Source organism: Charadrius vociferus, unplaced genomic scaffold, assembly GCF_000708025.1.
Source record: "Charadrius vociferus isolate BGI_N301 unplaced genomic scaffold, ASM70802v2 scaffold315, whole genome shotgun sequence".
In the NCBI taxonomy this organism is placed as follows: Eukaryota; Metazoa; Chordata; class Aves; order Charadriiformes; family Charadriidae; genus Charadrius; species Charadrius vociferus.
This window is the reverse complement of record NW_009648453.1, coordinates 315,901-329,858: the sequence shown is the minus strand read 5'-3', so window position 1 is coordinate 329,858 and position 13,958 is coordinate 315,901. Positions and strand designations below refer to the sequence as shown.

Below are 13,958 nucleotides of genomic sequence, written 5' to 3'. Positions count from 1 at the left end.
GCCTAGCAAAAAATAAAGTATGTGGAGTGTGTTTTAAAGACCATGGCATTGATTTTTCCCCACGGTAATTTACCATTGTTAGGTTATTTCATCAAATGTCAGGGAAAACTTGCACATTAACATTTGTGTAATTTGAGTAACTTTTGCTTTTTTTCTTTTTTTTTTTTGCTAGCAACTGAATGCTGAGCTTGAGTACCTGATAAAATTATTAGAATTACCAAGCCAGAAAGGATTTCCTGTGAAAGAGGATTCTGAGAGAATAAGTGAGCTTATTCATCTCCATCAGGTGGTAAAGGACACAATGATGGAATATGATGAGATTTTCAACAAGACAGTCAAATTCCATCACATTAAAAAAGAAGTGAGTATAATCTTTTTAAATATATCTTCTTGCCATTGCAGTTCAACTCTTTTTGGTTTTGGTGACAGTCATCTTTCTTTTTTTCTCCCCAAACAAACAGAACTAACCTGCCTGGTGATCAGAATTAAAATTTTGGATCTAAAACTTCATGAAATTTGGAGAATTTAAAATTCAAATTTAATTACTAAAACCCATGTCAACAAAGTTTGGGGTAATCCATTATGGATAAGGAAGGAATTGTAAGCTTCCTTTCACATTATTTTAAATACACGCTGATTTTTGTTTTAATAAATTCCAGCTGGAGTTTCTATCAAAATCAGGAGAACTGGATATTCCTGAAATATGCGAGGACCCTGAAAATGTGCACCACGCTAAAGCCCACCTTGTGAATGCACAGGAGAAACACGCGCATATCAGACAGCTATATAAACTGCTTATTACCCAGGGAGTGGATATCTTGTCTGCAGTGCAGCAACATGTGAGTAGAATTATAATGGTTTGTGAAATCAAGGATAAATATAAAAGATTATTGGAGCTATCTGACTGACTTTTAGGTGTAAAAAATGTATTAATACTCTGAGAAAACTAAATGTAGAGCTTTAAGATCCTTTTAAAGGAAGCAAAACATAAAATGTATAACACTTGATAATTTTTATATTTCCACTTCCGGAGTTTGTGGATATTACAGCCATCAAATTAAATAAAACATCCAGGAACGATGAAACTTATTCTTCAGTAGTTACATTATGAATTGCTTTTGCCAAGAGAAAAGAAAAATTAATTTATTTGAAACCTTTTCTTATTTTTTTAATGGTTTGTGAACGTATCTTATCCTGGAAAACATTGAAATAGATTTGAAATTGGGAGAAAATCAATCTTAAATCTTTAATTTTAATTAAAAAAAAAAAAAACAACCCAAGACAAAACGCATGACTTTCTGTTCTCTAGTATTCTTTCTGCAGTTCAAGACCCTGTTGTTGATTTCTCAAATGCCACATCTATATATTAGAATCCTGCTACTTTAAGTTTGCTTTGCACATTTATTCTCCCAAAAGAAAGGATAACAAAAGAACAAATGATAAATATAATGTGTTACCTTATTAGTGAATTCCAGACTGATTTTCACGGCAAAATGGATATAATTTTAGAAAGAAGTTATTTATTCAGAGTAGGATTGTCATTGCCCTGAATTCGTTTACTAGGGAGAAAGCAAGACATTCCCTTATGACCTGCCCAGATTATCCATGTTGCCACTCTGCTCTTCAGACTCTATAAATAGATTGACAGCAGAAAGGAGCTAATCTCCAGGTGGTAAAGGTCTCAAGTAGGTCACTTTCTTTTTACTCAGGGAAGACACCATGTGTGAGTTGTGAATTTGACCCAAAACTACCCCTCAGCCTGCTAGTGATTGAAACTGCTATGTACCTGCTCTTGTTACAGTGAAGGTTTAATAGTTTACTCTAGCCCGTTGTGACTGACTATGCATGTTCTGCCTCAAAATTATTTTCATTTTAGATTGGTTAAATCAACAGATTTCCTGAGTTTCATAAGTTTCTTTGTCTACTTCCTGTCTAGAATTGCTTGAATGTTTCTGTAAAGAATCTGAAGCAAGAACTTGCTAGGTTTGAGTGTGATAGCATTAACTGGAGCTCCAAAGCTGATAAGTATGAGGAAGAACTGTCACAACATTTCCAACACTGTACCACTCAAGAGGAGATAAATGAGGTAAATGAGTTAAATCCCAACACATTAAATGATTGCCAAAAGGGCTGTTGTGTTCAGTAATATTTGTTACTGTTTACCATTCCCCTAGATGATTCATACATATATAGGAAGGTTGATTTTCATCTTACAGGCAACCTTGGATTCACGGAGCCGCAATAATAATCTTTGGTTCATACCTCTGCAGTCCTGGATTATATCAAGTTGTTGGGCTGGAAATATAGTGCTTTCACTCTACCAAGAGGAATGGAAATAGAGCAGCTGTATGTTCTTTGGCTTTCAACTCTGTCAGCTTCATCTGAAATACATGAGTCTTCAGATCTATTTCTTATGAATCTAAAGTTTCAAACAAAAGTAGAATTTACATATGTTGCAGTTGTAAGACTATTAGAAAGAACTTTCAGTCTTTTAATGAAAAGTTCAGAATAATTTAGTACTTAACTTTTTTTCAGAAACCCCATATATGACACTTAAAAAACCGCTAGAAAAAAGAAAAATGTTCTTTGGTATGAGATATTAGAATTTAGTATTATGGAAGTTACATCAGGCAAAATTACTTAGTTAATGTGATTATTAATTACAAATCCACTCAGAACTTAGCAGATTGCATTGGATAGATGTCTCAGCAGAAATTAATTTAGGCAAAATATTCCATAGAACTAATTTTCTCAGAGCGATCCATTAAAATAAGAGGCTCATGGCCTCTGCACTTGATGTTCTGTAGATTGCAATCCTGTGCATCCATGAAGCACAGAAACTGGATTCGTACCTGGAAGGATTTCACACTAGTGTTCCCCCTAGTGTGAAGCACAGGTAGTGGAAACACAGGATACTGAAAGTTATATTTTCTTATTTTATCCTTCACTAAGTAAATCCACACCTGAATAAAGAAAGACTATTTTCTCAAAATCACCAAAGTAGAGATGACTGAGATTTCTGTCCCAACTATTTTTAATGTGAAAATTATTGTTTGGGCTTCCTTTCTTTTACAAAATATTGTTGTGTGTTTGTGAAAAGTACCCATTTTCACAAAAGGTATTTGGAAATCGAAAGAACATGTGCATCAAAGAGAGTTATATAATCTCGGTTACAGCTCTAGTCCCTTTTACAAGCTGAGTGTGTTTCACACTCTGATCTTTTTGTGCATCAGTCTTCTGTGCCATAACGTCTTGGCTGATGGTAGGATGCAATAGGAACAGCAGGTGGTATAGGAGAAGCACTCTAGCAGAGCGAACTATTCTGTGGAAGAGAATGAAAGCATGAAGTACCTAAACAAGAAGTCCCATTATGCTTTGCAGTGGCATGGCAGAATCAGAATATTTGAGGCTTGAGCTAAACTATTCTAGGTTTTTACTGAAAACCCCTCAAATTTGCTGAACAAAAGGAAATGTTCTCTGAGCAGCCTGTATGTAAGGCTGGCCATATTCAAAGACACACCATTCTATTAATTGAATCTCTTCTTTCTGTCCTTTGATTCTGGGATTACATAATGTGGGTAGGTGAATGTGACGCCTTTCTAAGAAGAACTATTTTTCTACTTTTATTACTTGTTACACTTCCAGTGAGAGAAGGAAGTAAAGGAAAAAAGCAATCTTCTCTCTCAGATTTCAATGAAAAGTGTGTCAGTGACACGTATTACCACATGCCCTATATTGCAAAATGTAGCATTTTAGTTTCTCATAGTTAATGGACACCCTCTGTAAAATAATTGCATAGCATATTTTGAATTAGTGTTAATTATTGTTGGTGAGTTGTTTTTATCTTTGTGGGGTTTTTTTCTCCTTTTGTGTCGGGAAAGCCACGTCAAAAACCTGTCACCCCCAATCCTAATTGAAACTAACTGAAATATATTAATTTGACATGTGGATACCTTTTTTTTTTTTTTTTTTTAAAGATTCCTTTTCTATTAGAGATTAGCACAGAATATATATCCTAAACAAATACTTGTCTAATGTACCTGAATATGCATTACTCCACTACCATTTTTCTTCAATTTTTTTCATGAAGTATTTATAATTAATTCTGTTCAGGGATCAAGAAACTAGACACTGAACTACTTCAAGACTGTTAAGTCACGTGTATTCACTTCAGTATTGCACAGTCTGTTCATTTTAACATCAGAAATTAGTCAGAGTATTGCTAGTATCTAGCAGACCTGTCTGAAATAACAATTTCTTTACCATCTACTATGTCTAAGTAAATAAAAATTTAATGTGCCAGCAGCAAGCAGCAGCTGTTCATAGCTGTCACACAATAAACAGCCAACCAGATAATTTAGTTGTGATTTACCAGTGTACAGAGCAAACTTTGAAGTTGACGTAAAATATTTGGAATTCTTCTGTAAATACTTAAATGAATTTACATTTAATGTGGTGAATTTAAGTGTGTAAATAAAGCACTTGAGAGAGGGCTTTGGTGATGAGGACTCACTGGTGTTTGAAAATATCGTACTTAGAAGACTTGGCTAGCTCCTTGTCTTTGTAACATATTGGCGCTTCTATAAGAAGCAAGAAAGCAAGATCTTAAGTTTATAGCCAAGGATACATAGCATGAGTTTTGAAATAGACTTGGAGAACAGAAGAAGAAAATGCATGCCTTTTGCGTGCCTTCTCTAATTTAAAGCGAATTTGCAAAGGCCAAAAAAAGGATTTATGCCCTCTACATCTTTGAAAGGGACAAGGAAAGCTCATATGACCTTTGAGGGATCTGTATTTGCCAGTTTGGTCTTGCTGCTTCGCTAACTAGCCTGGGGACCAGACTTTGAGGAGCTGCAACTCCACTGCATTAGAGATGAGTCAAGTCTCAGGTAACTGTAGTTTAATACTACGGTGAATCTGTTCATGGGATTGTAAGTGATACAGTTATTTACATAAGATAACTTGTGCAATGAAAAAGCCTTTTTTTTAGGTGATCACTTTAAAAATAACATTTATGCATGTCTGCACAAAACATGCAACAGAAAAGTAACAGATCCTGAAGGAGGTTCTCAGCTCTCCTCAGTCATGTCACTTCTTTCCTCTTCATGATGTCATCATTTATACACTTACAGAAAGGTATTACTGAAAATGTGGATTTTAACCATGGAGGGTAATGAGCTATCTCTGTTCACAAGTTGGTAGGAAGTGATACTTCTTAGAAAGTTTCTCATCTTGTAATTTATTTTGGTTGTGGTCCCAGAATTAAAGTAATCATTAATGACTTGAAGAGCACCTTTTCTTTCCCTTTGCTTTCTGACTGGCTGTTCTTTATTCTTTGCCACTTTGAAAATGTGTTTTCAGCAACCTGTTTTCATGGGCTGTTTTGATTATTAGTGCCACTAAAAGTTGTATGCAAAGCAGCTGTATAACTTGCTGTTTCCATTTATTTTGTAGTTGTGTGATAAATTGTAGCAATAGGCACCTAAACCCCTCTCCTCCACCATCGTTCTCCACCCATGACAGGCCAACTATAGTTAGGAACAGCTGTCTGATTAATGACTGTGACACAATAGACAAGTTACAAAGTTCCATTAAACTTGTGGTCTGAAGTCACTGAAGCATGTTAGGTTGTATAGGTCCTTCGATATTTCTCATTTAATCTTGCATGAAATAGTGGAAAACTGAGATACATTCAGATTTCTAAAAACTGGTAACCATATATTGTCCTTGGTACATCTGCTGATGATAACAAGGGTTGTGTACATGCACTCTGAGGGGGTGATGTGCAAGTTTGAGCTGAATCTGTTTTTTCCACTGAGGCTAAAAGAGAAGAGTGACAGCAGCTGCAGACCTTTGACACATGAGCCATCATATCTGAAACAAGAAGATCTAATTTCACATACTGCTATGAGGAGAGCCTCTGGCCTTATAAATGATCACTAGCCTATGTATGTGCATAAGCCAGTGAAATAAACTAAAATAAACTCTTGCTCATCTCTTCTCTTCCTCAAAATTGAACCAGCAAATAAGGCTTTTCTGTTTAGAATACAAAATATTGTTCTGCAGAGGTGGTTTTATTAACAGAGGGCTTTTAAATAAATTTTATTATTCTGTGTACTTAGGTGGGATAAAGAGCTTAAACTAATTGGAGATCACGGTGCCCGTGATAGAATTCCCTTCCTTTCCATTACGCTGAGTGAACACCATCTGCCTATTCACTGCTGAAATAATGTGGCAACATCCCACTAGATGAAATGAAAATGAAAAATATATCCCTTGATGGATTAACATTACTATGTAATAATAATAATAATGATTGATTGCTAACTGTTCCAATAACAGTAGCTGCAAAAAGAGCATTCATTACTCCCTGGATTCTTTGGTGGGGAGGGGGGCAGGGGGGAAGTCTGTAAGACTTTTTAATATTAAAAAAAGCCTCAAATATGTTAACTAAATAACAAATTGTGGATGTGACCTTAACTTGTTAACACTGATCAAGTAAGTTAAGTTCTTTTCATTTGTGTGTCTGGAGGAACAGACCTTAAAGCATTAGAACTGCTGCATTTCTTTTATATCCGTTCCTTTAGATAAATATATTTTTGAATATTCTACATTCTCTTAAAAGCAAAGGATTTTCAACCCAAAGGATATGAAATTCTCAAAAAAAAAGTCAGTCATTTTTATATTCTTCCATTTCAAATTTTATGAAATAATTATAAGCAATTTGAAAATTTGATTGTGGAATTGCATTGTAATTAAAATAGTACCTTTTATAAGGTACCAGAAGCATATTTTAAGTTCTTTACTTGTCTGGTTCTTGTATCTGTTGCTTAAAGGCACTCCAAAGTAACTGTAATATCTAAAAGGATTTTTGAGGGTTGTAAATAAAATTTAAAATTACATAGCTTTCAGAGAAAAAAAATATTGAAAAAATGAAATGTTATTCTTTAAAAAAATCATAGTCCTTTAAAGGCAATTTAGCTTAGTATGCTTGATATGCTTAGCTAAATAAAGTTGCTAATGCAAAGAATGACATTCATGGTATATAAACAGTTTTGTAAATTACATTGATCATATATGGCTCTTCTTTTTGATAAGTACTAAACTCATTCTGGTAAACTGTCAGTGCATCTCATCCATATACGTGTAAATGAAAGTGTAACTAGCTAGAGCTTTATCAGTGTCATTCCTATCATTCTGCATTATTAAAATATTCCATAGATTAAAGAAAATGTAGCAACGTTTAATCTAAGTAACAGAAGAGTTTTACAGCAAATTTAATATAAGTAAATTTAATAGTAGTTATCTCAGCTGATGTCTATCTCAAAAGTCTTAAAAGGCATGGATGCTTCATAATCAAAGCTACTACTTCATCTTTATTGATATTATTATAAGAATAGTAATATAAAAGTTGAGCTTGCTGCACCAAGTCAGTGCTAACTGGTAATAATACTCTTAAGTGGTACCAAATCTATGTAGCTATAGTTAGGTGAGGCTTTCTTTGGGTGTCTGTTAGGCAGAATCTCTCTGCTTCCATACTCATAGAACAGTTATTTGAAAGGCAGGTGCTCGTATAATCTACGTGTTGATCCTGCAAAGAGCTGCATTCATCTTTGTATGCTGCAGATAATGGTACTAAGATGTTTGGACTAGCACAGTGTATAAAATTAAGGCCTTGCATAATTTCCTTTCAGAAGCAGGGCTTCTTAAAAGCTGGGGCGGGGGGGAACCCAACAAAAAAAGCAACCTGACATAAACTACGTGTTATATTGTAAGAGAAAAGTACTATGAATAAATACAAGTCTACTTACCCAAGCCCAGTAAAACTATGTTTTTCTGGAAACTAAACATTGGTATACATTTACAAGGCTACCATTTCCACTAAATGGACTAAATGGGTATTTGAAGGACATCTGCCTCCAGTTAAAATCAATGAAAGTTCTTGGACACAATTTTTTCATAGATTATCTGAGCAAGGATCTCATCCTTTGTCCCAAACCTTTTTTTCCGCAGCTACTCTAGAAACAACGTTCAGCATTCAGAATGCAAAAATGTTGATTTAGGAAGATTATGAATTTCTGCTACTGGAAAGAAATTCTGAGAAAATAAGTATGCTTTATGAAATGGCACGGTACTATTAATTTCTGTATTAAATTTTCAGTGTTCAGATAGTGGACTGGTAAATAGCGCTTGAAAAAACCTAAATTGAAGAGTGCTGGTTTCTTTTTTACTAACATATGCTTACTCTATTTCAGCTCAGAGAATCATTTAAGGATCTCAAAAAGAAATTCAACAATTTGAAGTTTAACTATACGAAGAAAACTGAAAAAGCTCGAAATCTGAAAGTACTTAAAATACAGATTCAGCAAGTTGATACATACACAGAGAAAATACAGGTAATATTAGAAATTTTAATCTTAGTGAAGGCTTCACAGGTAGTATTGCTGTGGCCTGTGCCGAGGAGAAGGAAAATGTATTGTGATCTTCCCTGTTACTCAGCTTTATATCCTTCACCGTGTCAGTCACTGATTGAGACATTTTTCATTGTTCTGTTCCTTTCATTCTTCCATTTTCTTCGGTTAAATGATCTTATCTCAGTGCTTGACTTCTCTGTGTTCACTCCTTTTACCCTCCAGTATTTTTCTATTTTATCTTTTATCCTTCTTGCCTCTGTTCCTTCATAATATGTGACCTAATCTTCCCTCTCCTTAAAAAAGAAAACCAAACAAAACCCCCCCCCCAAAAAAAAGCCACAACAACAACAACAAAAAAACCCAAAACAAACCAAAACCAAATACACCATCAAAATCCACAAGTCAACAATAAATGCGGACATATTCCCTCCTGCATCCAGCTACTTTCTAGTCTTTCTCATTTCATAGTGTAAGTTTTCAGAACCTTTTTCTGCAACCACTGCCTGGAGTTGATCATGCTTATTTGCATCTTAGAACCCTGCTAGCCTCACCCATTCTTTGCATTCACCAGAAACTTCTTCCAGAGTCTCCAATGACCTTTTTAGTTGCCAGTCAGAACTAGCACTTTTTGTTTTACTTGCCCTGCCAGTCTCTTCCTTCACAACATTTTTACTTGAAATTTCCAGTGACTTCTATGATTCCAGTTTTGCTATTTCTTTTGTTGTCATTGACTATTCCTTTCACAACCTTTTTTTTTTTTTTTCTTTTCTTGGCAATTTTGTCCACAAATGCAAATTCAAATCACAGAATCATTGAGTTTGGGAGGAACCTCTGGAGGTCATCTAGTGAAAATTGCTTCCTCTGAGGGTCAACTGCAGCAAGTTGCTTTGTGTAATGTTCAGTTGTTTTTTTACTATCTCCAAGGCTGGAGACTCCATGAGCTCTGTGGGTGACTGTTCCACAGTCAGAGTAAAAAAAAGTGCTTTTTTTTTTTTTCTTTGCTTAGACAGAATTTCCAATATTTCAGTTTGGGTCCATTGCCTCCTGTCTTTTCAATGGACAGCACTGAGATGAGTCTGGCTTTGTTTTCTTTAGCCCCTCCCATCATGTTTTTATCCACATTGATAAGATCCGCCTTAAGCCTTCTCTTCTCCAGGGTAAAAAATCCCATCTCTCTCTGTCCTTGTATAACACGTGCTCAGTCACTTGGTAATATTTGTGGCCCCTTGGCAGATTTGCTCCTGTATGTCCAGGTATTTCTTGTACTGGGGAGCCCAAAGTGGACACAGGACTCCAGATGTAGCCTCACTAGTGCTACATAGAAGGGAATAATCATTTCCTTTGACCTGCTGGCAACACACTTCCTACCAGTGTATATTCTTACAAGTGTGTATGTGGACAGTTCATTAAATACTTTCCTATTTTAAACCAATCTCTTCCTTTCCAAACAAAAATCAAGAACCTGTCTTTTTGCGTCACTTGTAAAACAGCCAGCACAATAAAGTTTTGATAAGATGTCAAGACCAGTGCTCCCAGGATATAAAATATGTAAGTGTGTATATGTATACCATCTTATCCTAAAACTTACAGGTCGTGTTTATACCAGACCCCATAAAGTACTAGTATAAATACTTGTTCCCCTTGCTTTGGGGTTATGTTAGATTGTCACTGATGTCGCTTACATCAGATTCTTAAGCAGTACGTTAATATTCTAGTACACAACTAACTGTGATGCTTAAATTGACTTGTATTTAGTCAGACTCCAAAGACTTAGCAGTACTTTTTCCTTTGCAGATTCAGTGAAAGCTATTTTGTTCAAGATCCCATGTTTTATTACTGCAATATTTGTTTATTTTTGAGCTGGAAAGCGTAACTCAATTTCACCTTTAAATAAATATAATTTGCATTGATTTTAATCAACATTGTAGAGGCCCTCCAGTTTCCTTTGATTTTTGAAAAAGTACTTGTAATTTTTAAAACACAGGACAATAAATAGGTTTGTGTGGGTTTCCTCACGTTTTTTACTTTTCATTTCTAAAAACAGAAACATTTTTGTTGCGGCATTTAACGTTACTACATCTTTTAAACAGATTCTTAAAAAGAAGATGGATAATTTAGAGAAGAAAGTTATTGGCTCTGTAGCAAATGAACGTAATGCTAAAGTTAGAGTCCTCTTGGGGTCAATCAGTGACTTACAAAAACAGCTGAATGACTTTAGCAGAGTTGTGGAGGATTACAAGCAAAATCTGGATCTCGTGGAGCATCTGCAACAGATGATGGAAGAGGTACTAGTAAACCTGAGATCCCCACTGTGGCTGTAATAATGATCCAGGACTGGGATAGGTAAAAGTGCTTATAACTACTTCAGGCAAAATCTGTGGCTTCCAAAAGTAGTAGATTGGTAAAAAACTGTATTTTCTTCTATATTTTCTTTGTAACTTTGTGGAGAAAGGTGGCAAAAAAACATGCAATGTGACCATATTCCTGTGCTGCTACACACAGAACTGGGGTCTCTACCTCCATATGACAGTGATTCAGCATACCTCAGATCATGTTTATGAGCTCATATTCTCTAAGTATATTCTGAGGCAACACAGAAAGTGCCACAAGACCCTCTTTGATAGCTGTCAAATCTCAAGAGCCAGGTTATCACAATACCCACTTTGTTCGATGTCAGGAAGGGCTGTCTGTGTGATATGTAATTCTGGAACTGAAATGTAAAATACTCAGGTTCTTAAAACAGTACATAATTTTTTTAATAGACTTAAATATATGCATTGTTTTTTCTGAACTGCAATCTAAGTCTATTTGGAGACTTCTGTAACTTTATTTTAATGTGCCTGAGGACTGCCTCATGCATTGCCTTTTTTTAAAAGAAAGAAAAGTTTGCAACAGCATTTTCCCTCTTGCCACATTGTGTTGGCGCATCTGCTGTGAGGCAAGTGCATTCCTGTCATCATTAGTTATTTTTAGAAATAACGCTGTATCTCCAAAGTGATCTAAATGCATGACAAATTCCCTTAATGATGGATCACAATACTAAAGTTTTGTTTAAAAGATGTTTTCAGTGTCCAGTGATCTGATCAACGTGTCATTTCATATACCATTAGCAAAGCAATATATTACCATTTGTTGTGCATTTATGCTTTTAAACACCCCCCCTTACTTTGAGGGAAATAAACTATTTCCTAGAGCTAAAATTAAAGATGGCTTGTTTTTTTAGTCAGTGTGAAGTACTGCCTTTTACTCAACAGTTTTCTTTCAGCAAATAGGCACTGCCTTAAATACTGACTTTAATGGCAGTTAAAAGCGGTGATTATTAGCTCTTTGCTGTAATGATGCAATACACTGAGTGAATATCACACTCTATCCTCCTCTGAGTGTTGTTAACTAAAAATGTTTATTACAGGTATGTTCTAAAGCCCATTTTTGTCAGTAGAAAGATTCCTAGCAACTTTAATGGTTGCTGAGACCAAAACCCCTGTTTACTAGTGGATTAAATCTAAGCAACCTTGCTGCCCTTACAGAGGCATAACTGTGGCCATGATACAAAGTTTGTGAAATTAGACAGTTGATATACAAGGTGGAAAGAACGCGGAAATAAAACATAGGTTTACAGCACCATTAACTAGTAACTTCACCGTGCTTGTAAGATGAGCATGGATCCAGTGTTTAAAGAAAATTTAACAGCTATTAATATTTGAAGCAGTATTGGTAATGAAAAAATGTTTTTCAAGTTCAATTAAAATCAGAAAATTTAAGACACAGTGTACGCCACTGATCATGAAAATCAAGAATAGTCCAGTCTATTCTACAAAAGCTTGAACTGTTGATAATAATTCATTATAATGTAGTGTTTTTGTCTCTCAGTGTCAATTTTGGTTTGAAGATGTGAGTGCAACAGTAGTTAGAGTTGGGAAGTATTCTGCAGAATGCAAAACAAGAGAAGCAATAGAAACTCTCTATAAGCAATTCAAAAAGTTTATTGAACCTACAGTGCCTCAACAGGAAGAAAAAATTCAGCAGATTATAGACCTCGCTAAGCGGTTATATGGTGAGTTGTCTGGTCATGTACTGGGGGGACAAAATACAGTAACTTAGGACTGGAGGAAGCAGATTTCTAGATTTGTTCACTTAAGAAGCAAAACCCATGAAGCTTAAAGAAAAAATGTTGTTTTAAAGTATTGACTGGAAGAGGTGAAGGATTTCAGAACAAATATTTAATAAATAAAAATATGAAAGTATTCAACAGCCTGGTAGTTACTTGGTTTTCTGTATAGAGCCTCAGTTCACCTTGAAATCAAAGTGTGAAAGTCCTTGTAATATTTATGAGCTTGGAATTAAGACTTCATGGCTTATGTTATCTTATAACAGGCAAGCCTTTGAAGTCAAAGTATATTACAGTGATATACCTCAGTGCTGAATGAATTTTTTACATTAACATTGTGAATAGCTAGTGGTATTCGATTGCCAACTTTGTTTAAGCATTTTATTAGCAAAAAATGTAGATTGTTATGTAAATACTGTATCTGTAATTGTATTGACTTGGAACATTGTTGACCAAAAAGAATGAAGGTCAACAAACTTCAGGTTTTGCTTGCTTTCCTTCCACTTGTAATGTGTTTATATTTGTTGAAGTTATTTTATCCAAGAATAAGGTGACCATCCAAATGCACAATGATACTGTGTAGCCTATCAATTCAAGTAGTAACTCTGAAAAAATTTCAGCAGTCAAACTGTGCTTTTAAATGCCTCTAATTTAGTGTTGAAAAGACTATTTAAAGAGAACAGATCATTTTTCTTTCTCTCTCCTTTTTTTTTTTTTCTTTAACCTTCTCGATAACCTTCTCAAACATTCCTATCTGTTGGAAAGGAACTGATAAAATGGATTCTTGACACCAGCTGATTAGGAACACTGGGAGAAAGAAGCTGCTTTGTGTTTTTTAAGTCATTACATGGGAAAAAGCTTCTCCATCCTGCCTTTGTTTTGTATTTCTTATAGCAGGGATCTAAGTGCCTCCTAGCTGTACAATAAGGCAACTAGTTGAGGATATATTTTATGAAGTCAGCATCTTTTAAAGCAGTATCACTAACCAGATAGAAGTAATTTTGTTCAAGGAGAAGCCTGGCATAAGACCTGCAGTGACTACGAGGGCCCATCTCAAGTAAGATTGTAAGAGGTAGGAAAGCACACTGCTGCCAATCACCAAACTTCAGCAAAACAAAACTCAGAAAAATGTAGTATTGTAGTGTATTGGGGTTACAAATTACATTGTTTGTTACACCTGTGTTTGAGGTATTCTGTTCTACTTTCATATTGTTTTACCTTTGCAGGTATTGAAGAAGGAAAGAAGTATGTAGAAAAAGCCATATTAAAGCACAAAGAGATCATTAATTCTGTTAATGAGTTGTGTAGATCTCTGAGAGAACTTAAGGAGATTAAGGTATTTTTTTTTAATCTGGAGAATGTATTGCATCTGCATCAACTTATCAGGCTTAGTGTCTGGATCAGTACTGTTAACTGAGGATCATCTATGGTAGCAT

The 13,958-nt window shown here is 35.1% G+C and overlaps 1 protein-coding gene across 1 annotated transcript in view; it reads left to right on the top strand.

Annotated features, from left to right (window-relative positions):
- Positions 1–13,958, top strand: part of CCDC141 (coiled-coil domain containing 141) — an 89,298-nt gene that overhangs the window by 65,094 nt on the left and 10,246 nt on the right. The window contains exons 15-21 of the mRNA XM_009885624.1: positions 173–361; positions 660–839; positions 1,937–2,086; positions 8,256–8,396; positions 10,505–10,699; positions 12,285–12,468; positions 13,749–13,858. Of these exons, the coding sequence (XP_009883926.1) occupies positions 173–361; positions 660–839; positions 1,937–2,086; positions 8,256–8,396; positions 10,505–10,699; positions 12,285–12,468; positions 13,749–13,858 (1,149 nt within the window). The remainder of the gene's footprint in view (positions 1–172; positions 362–659; positions 840–1,936; positions 2,087–8,255; positions 8,397–10,504; positions 10,700–12,284; positions 12,469–13,748; positions 13,859–13,958) is intronic.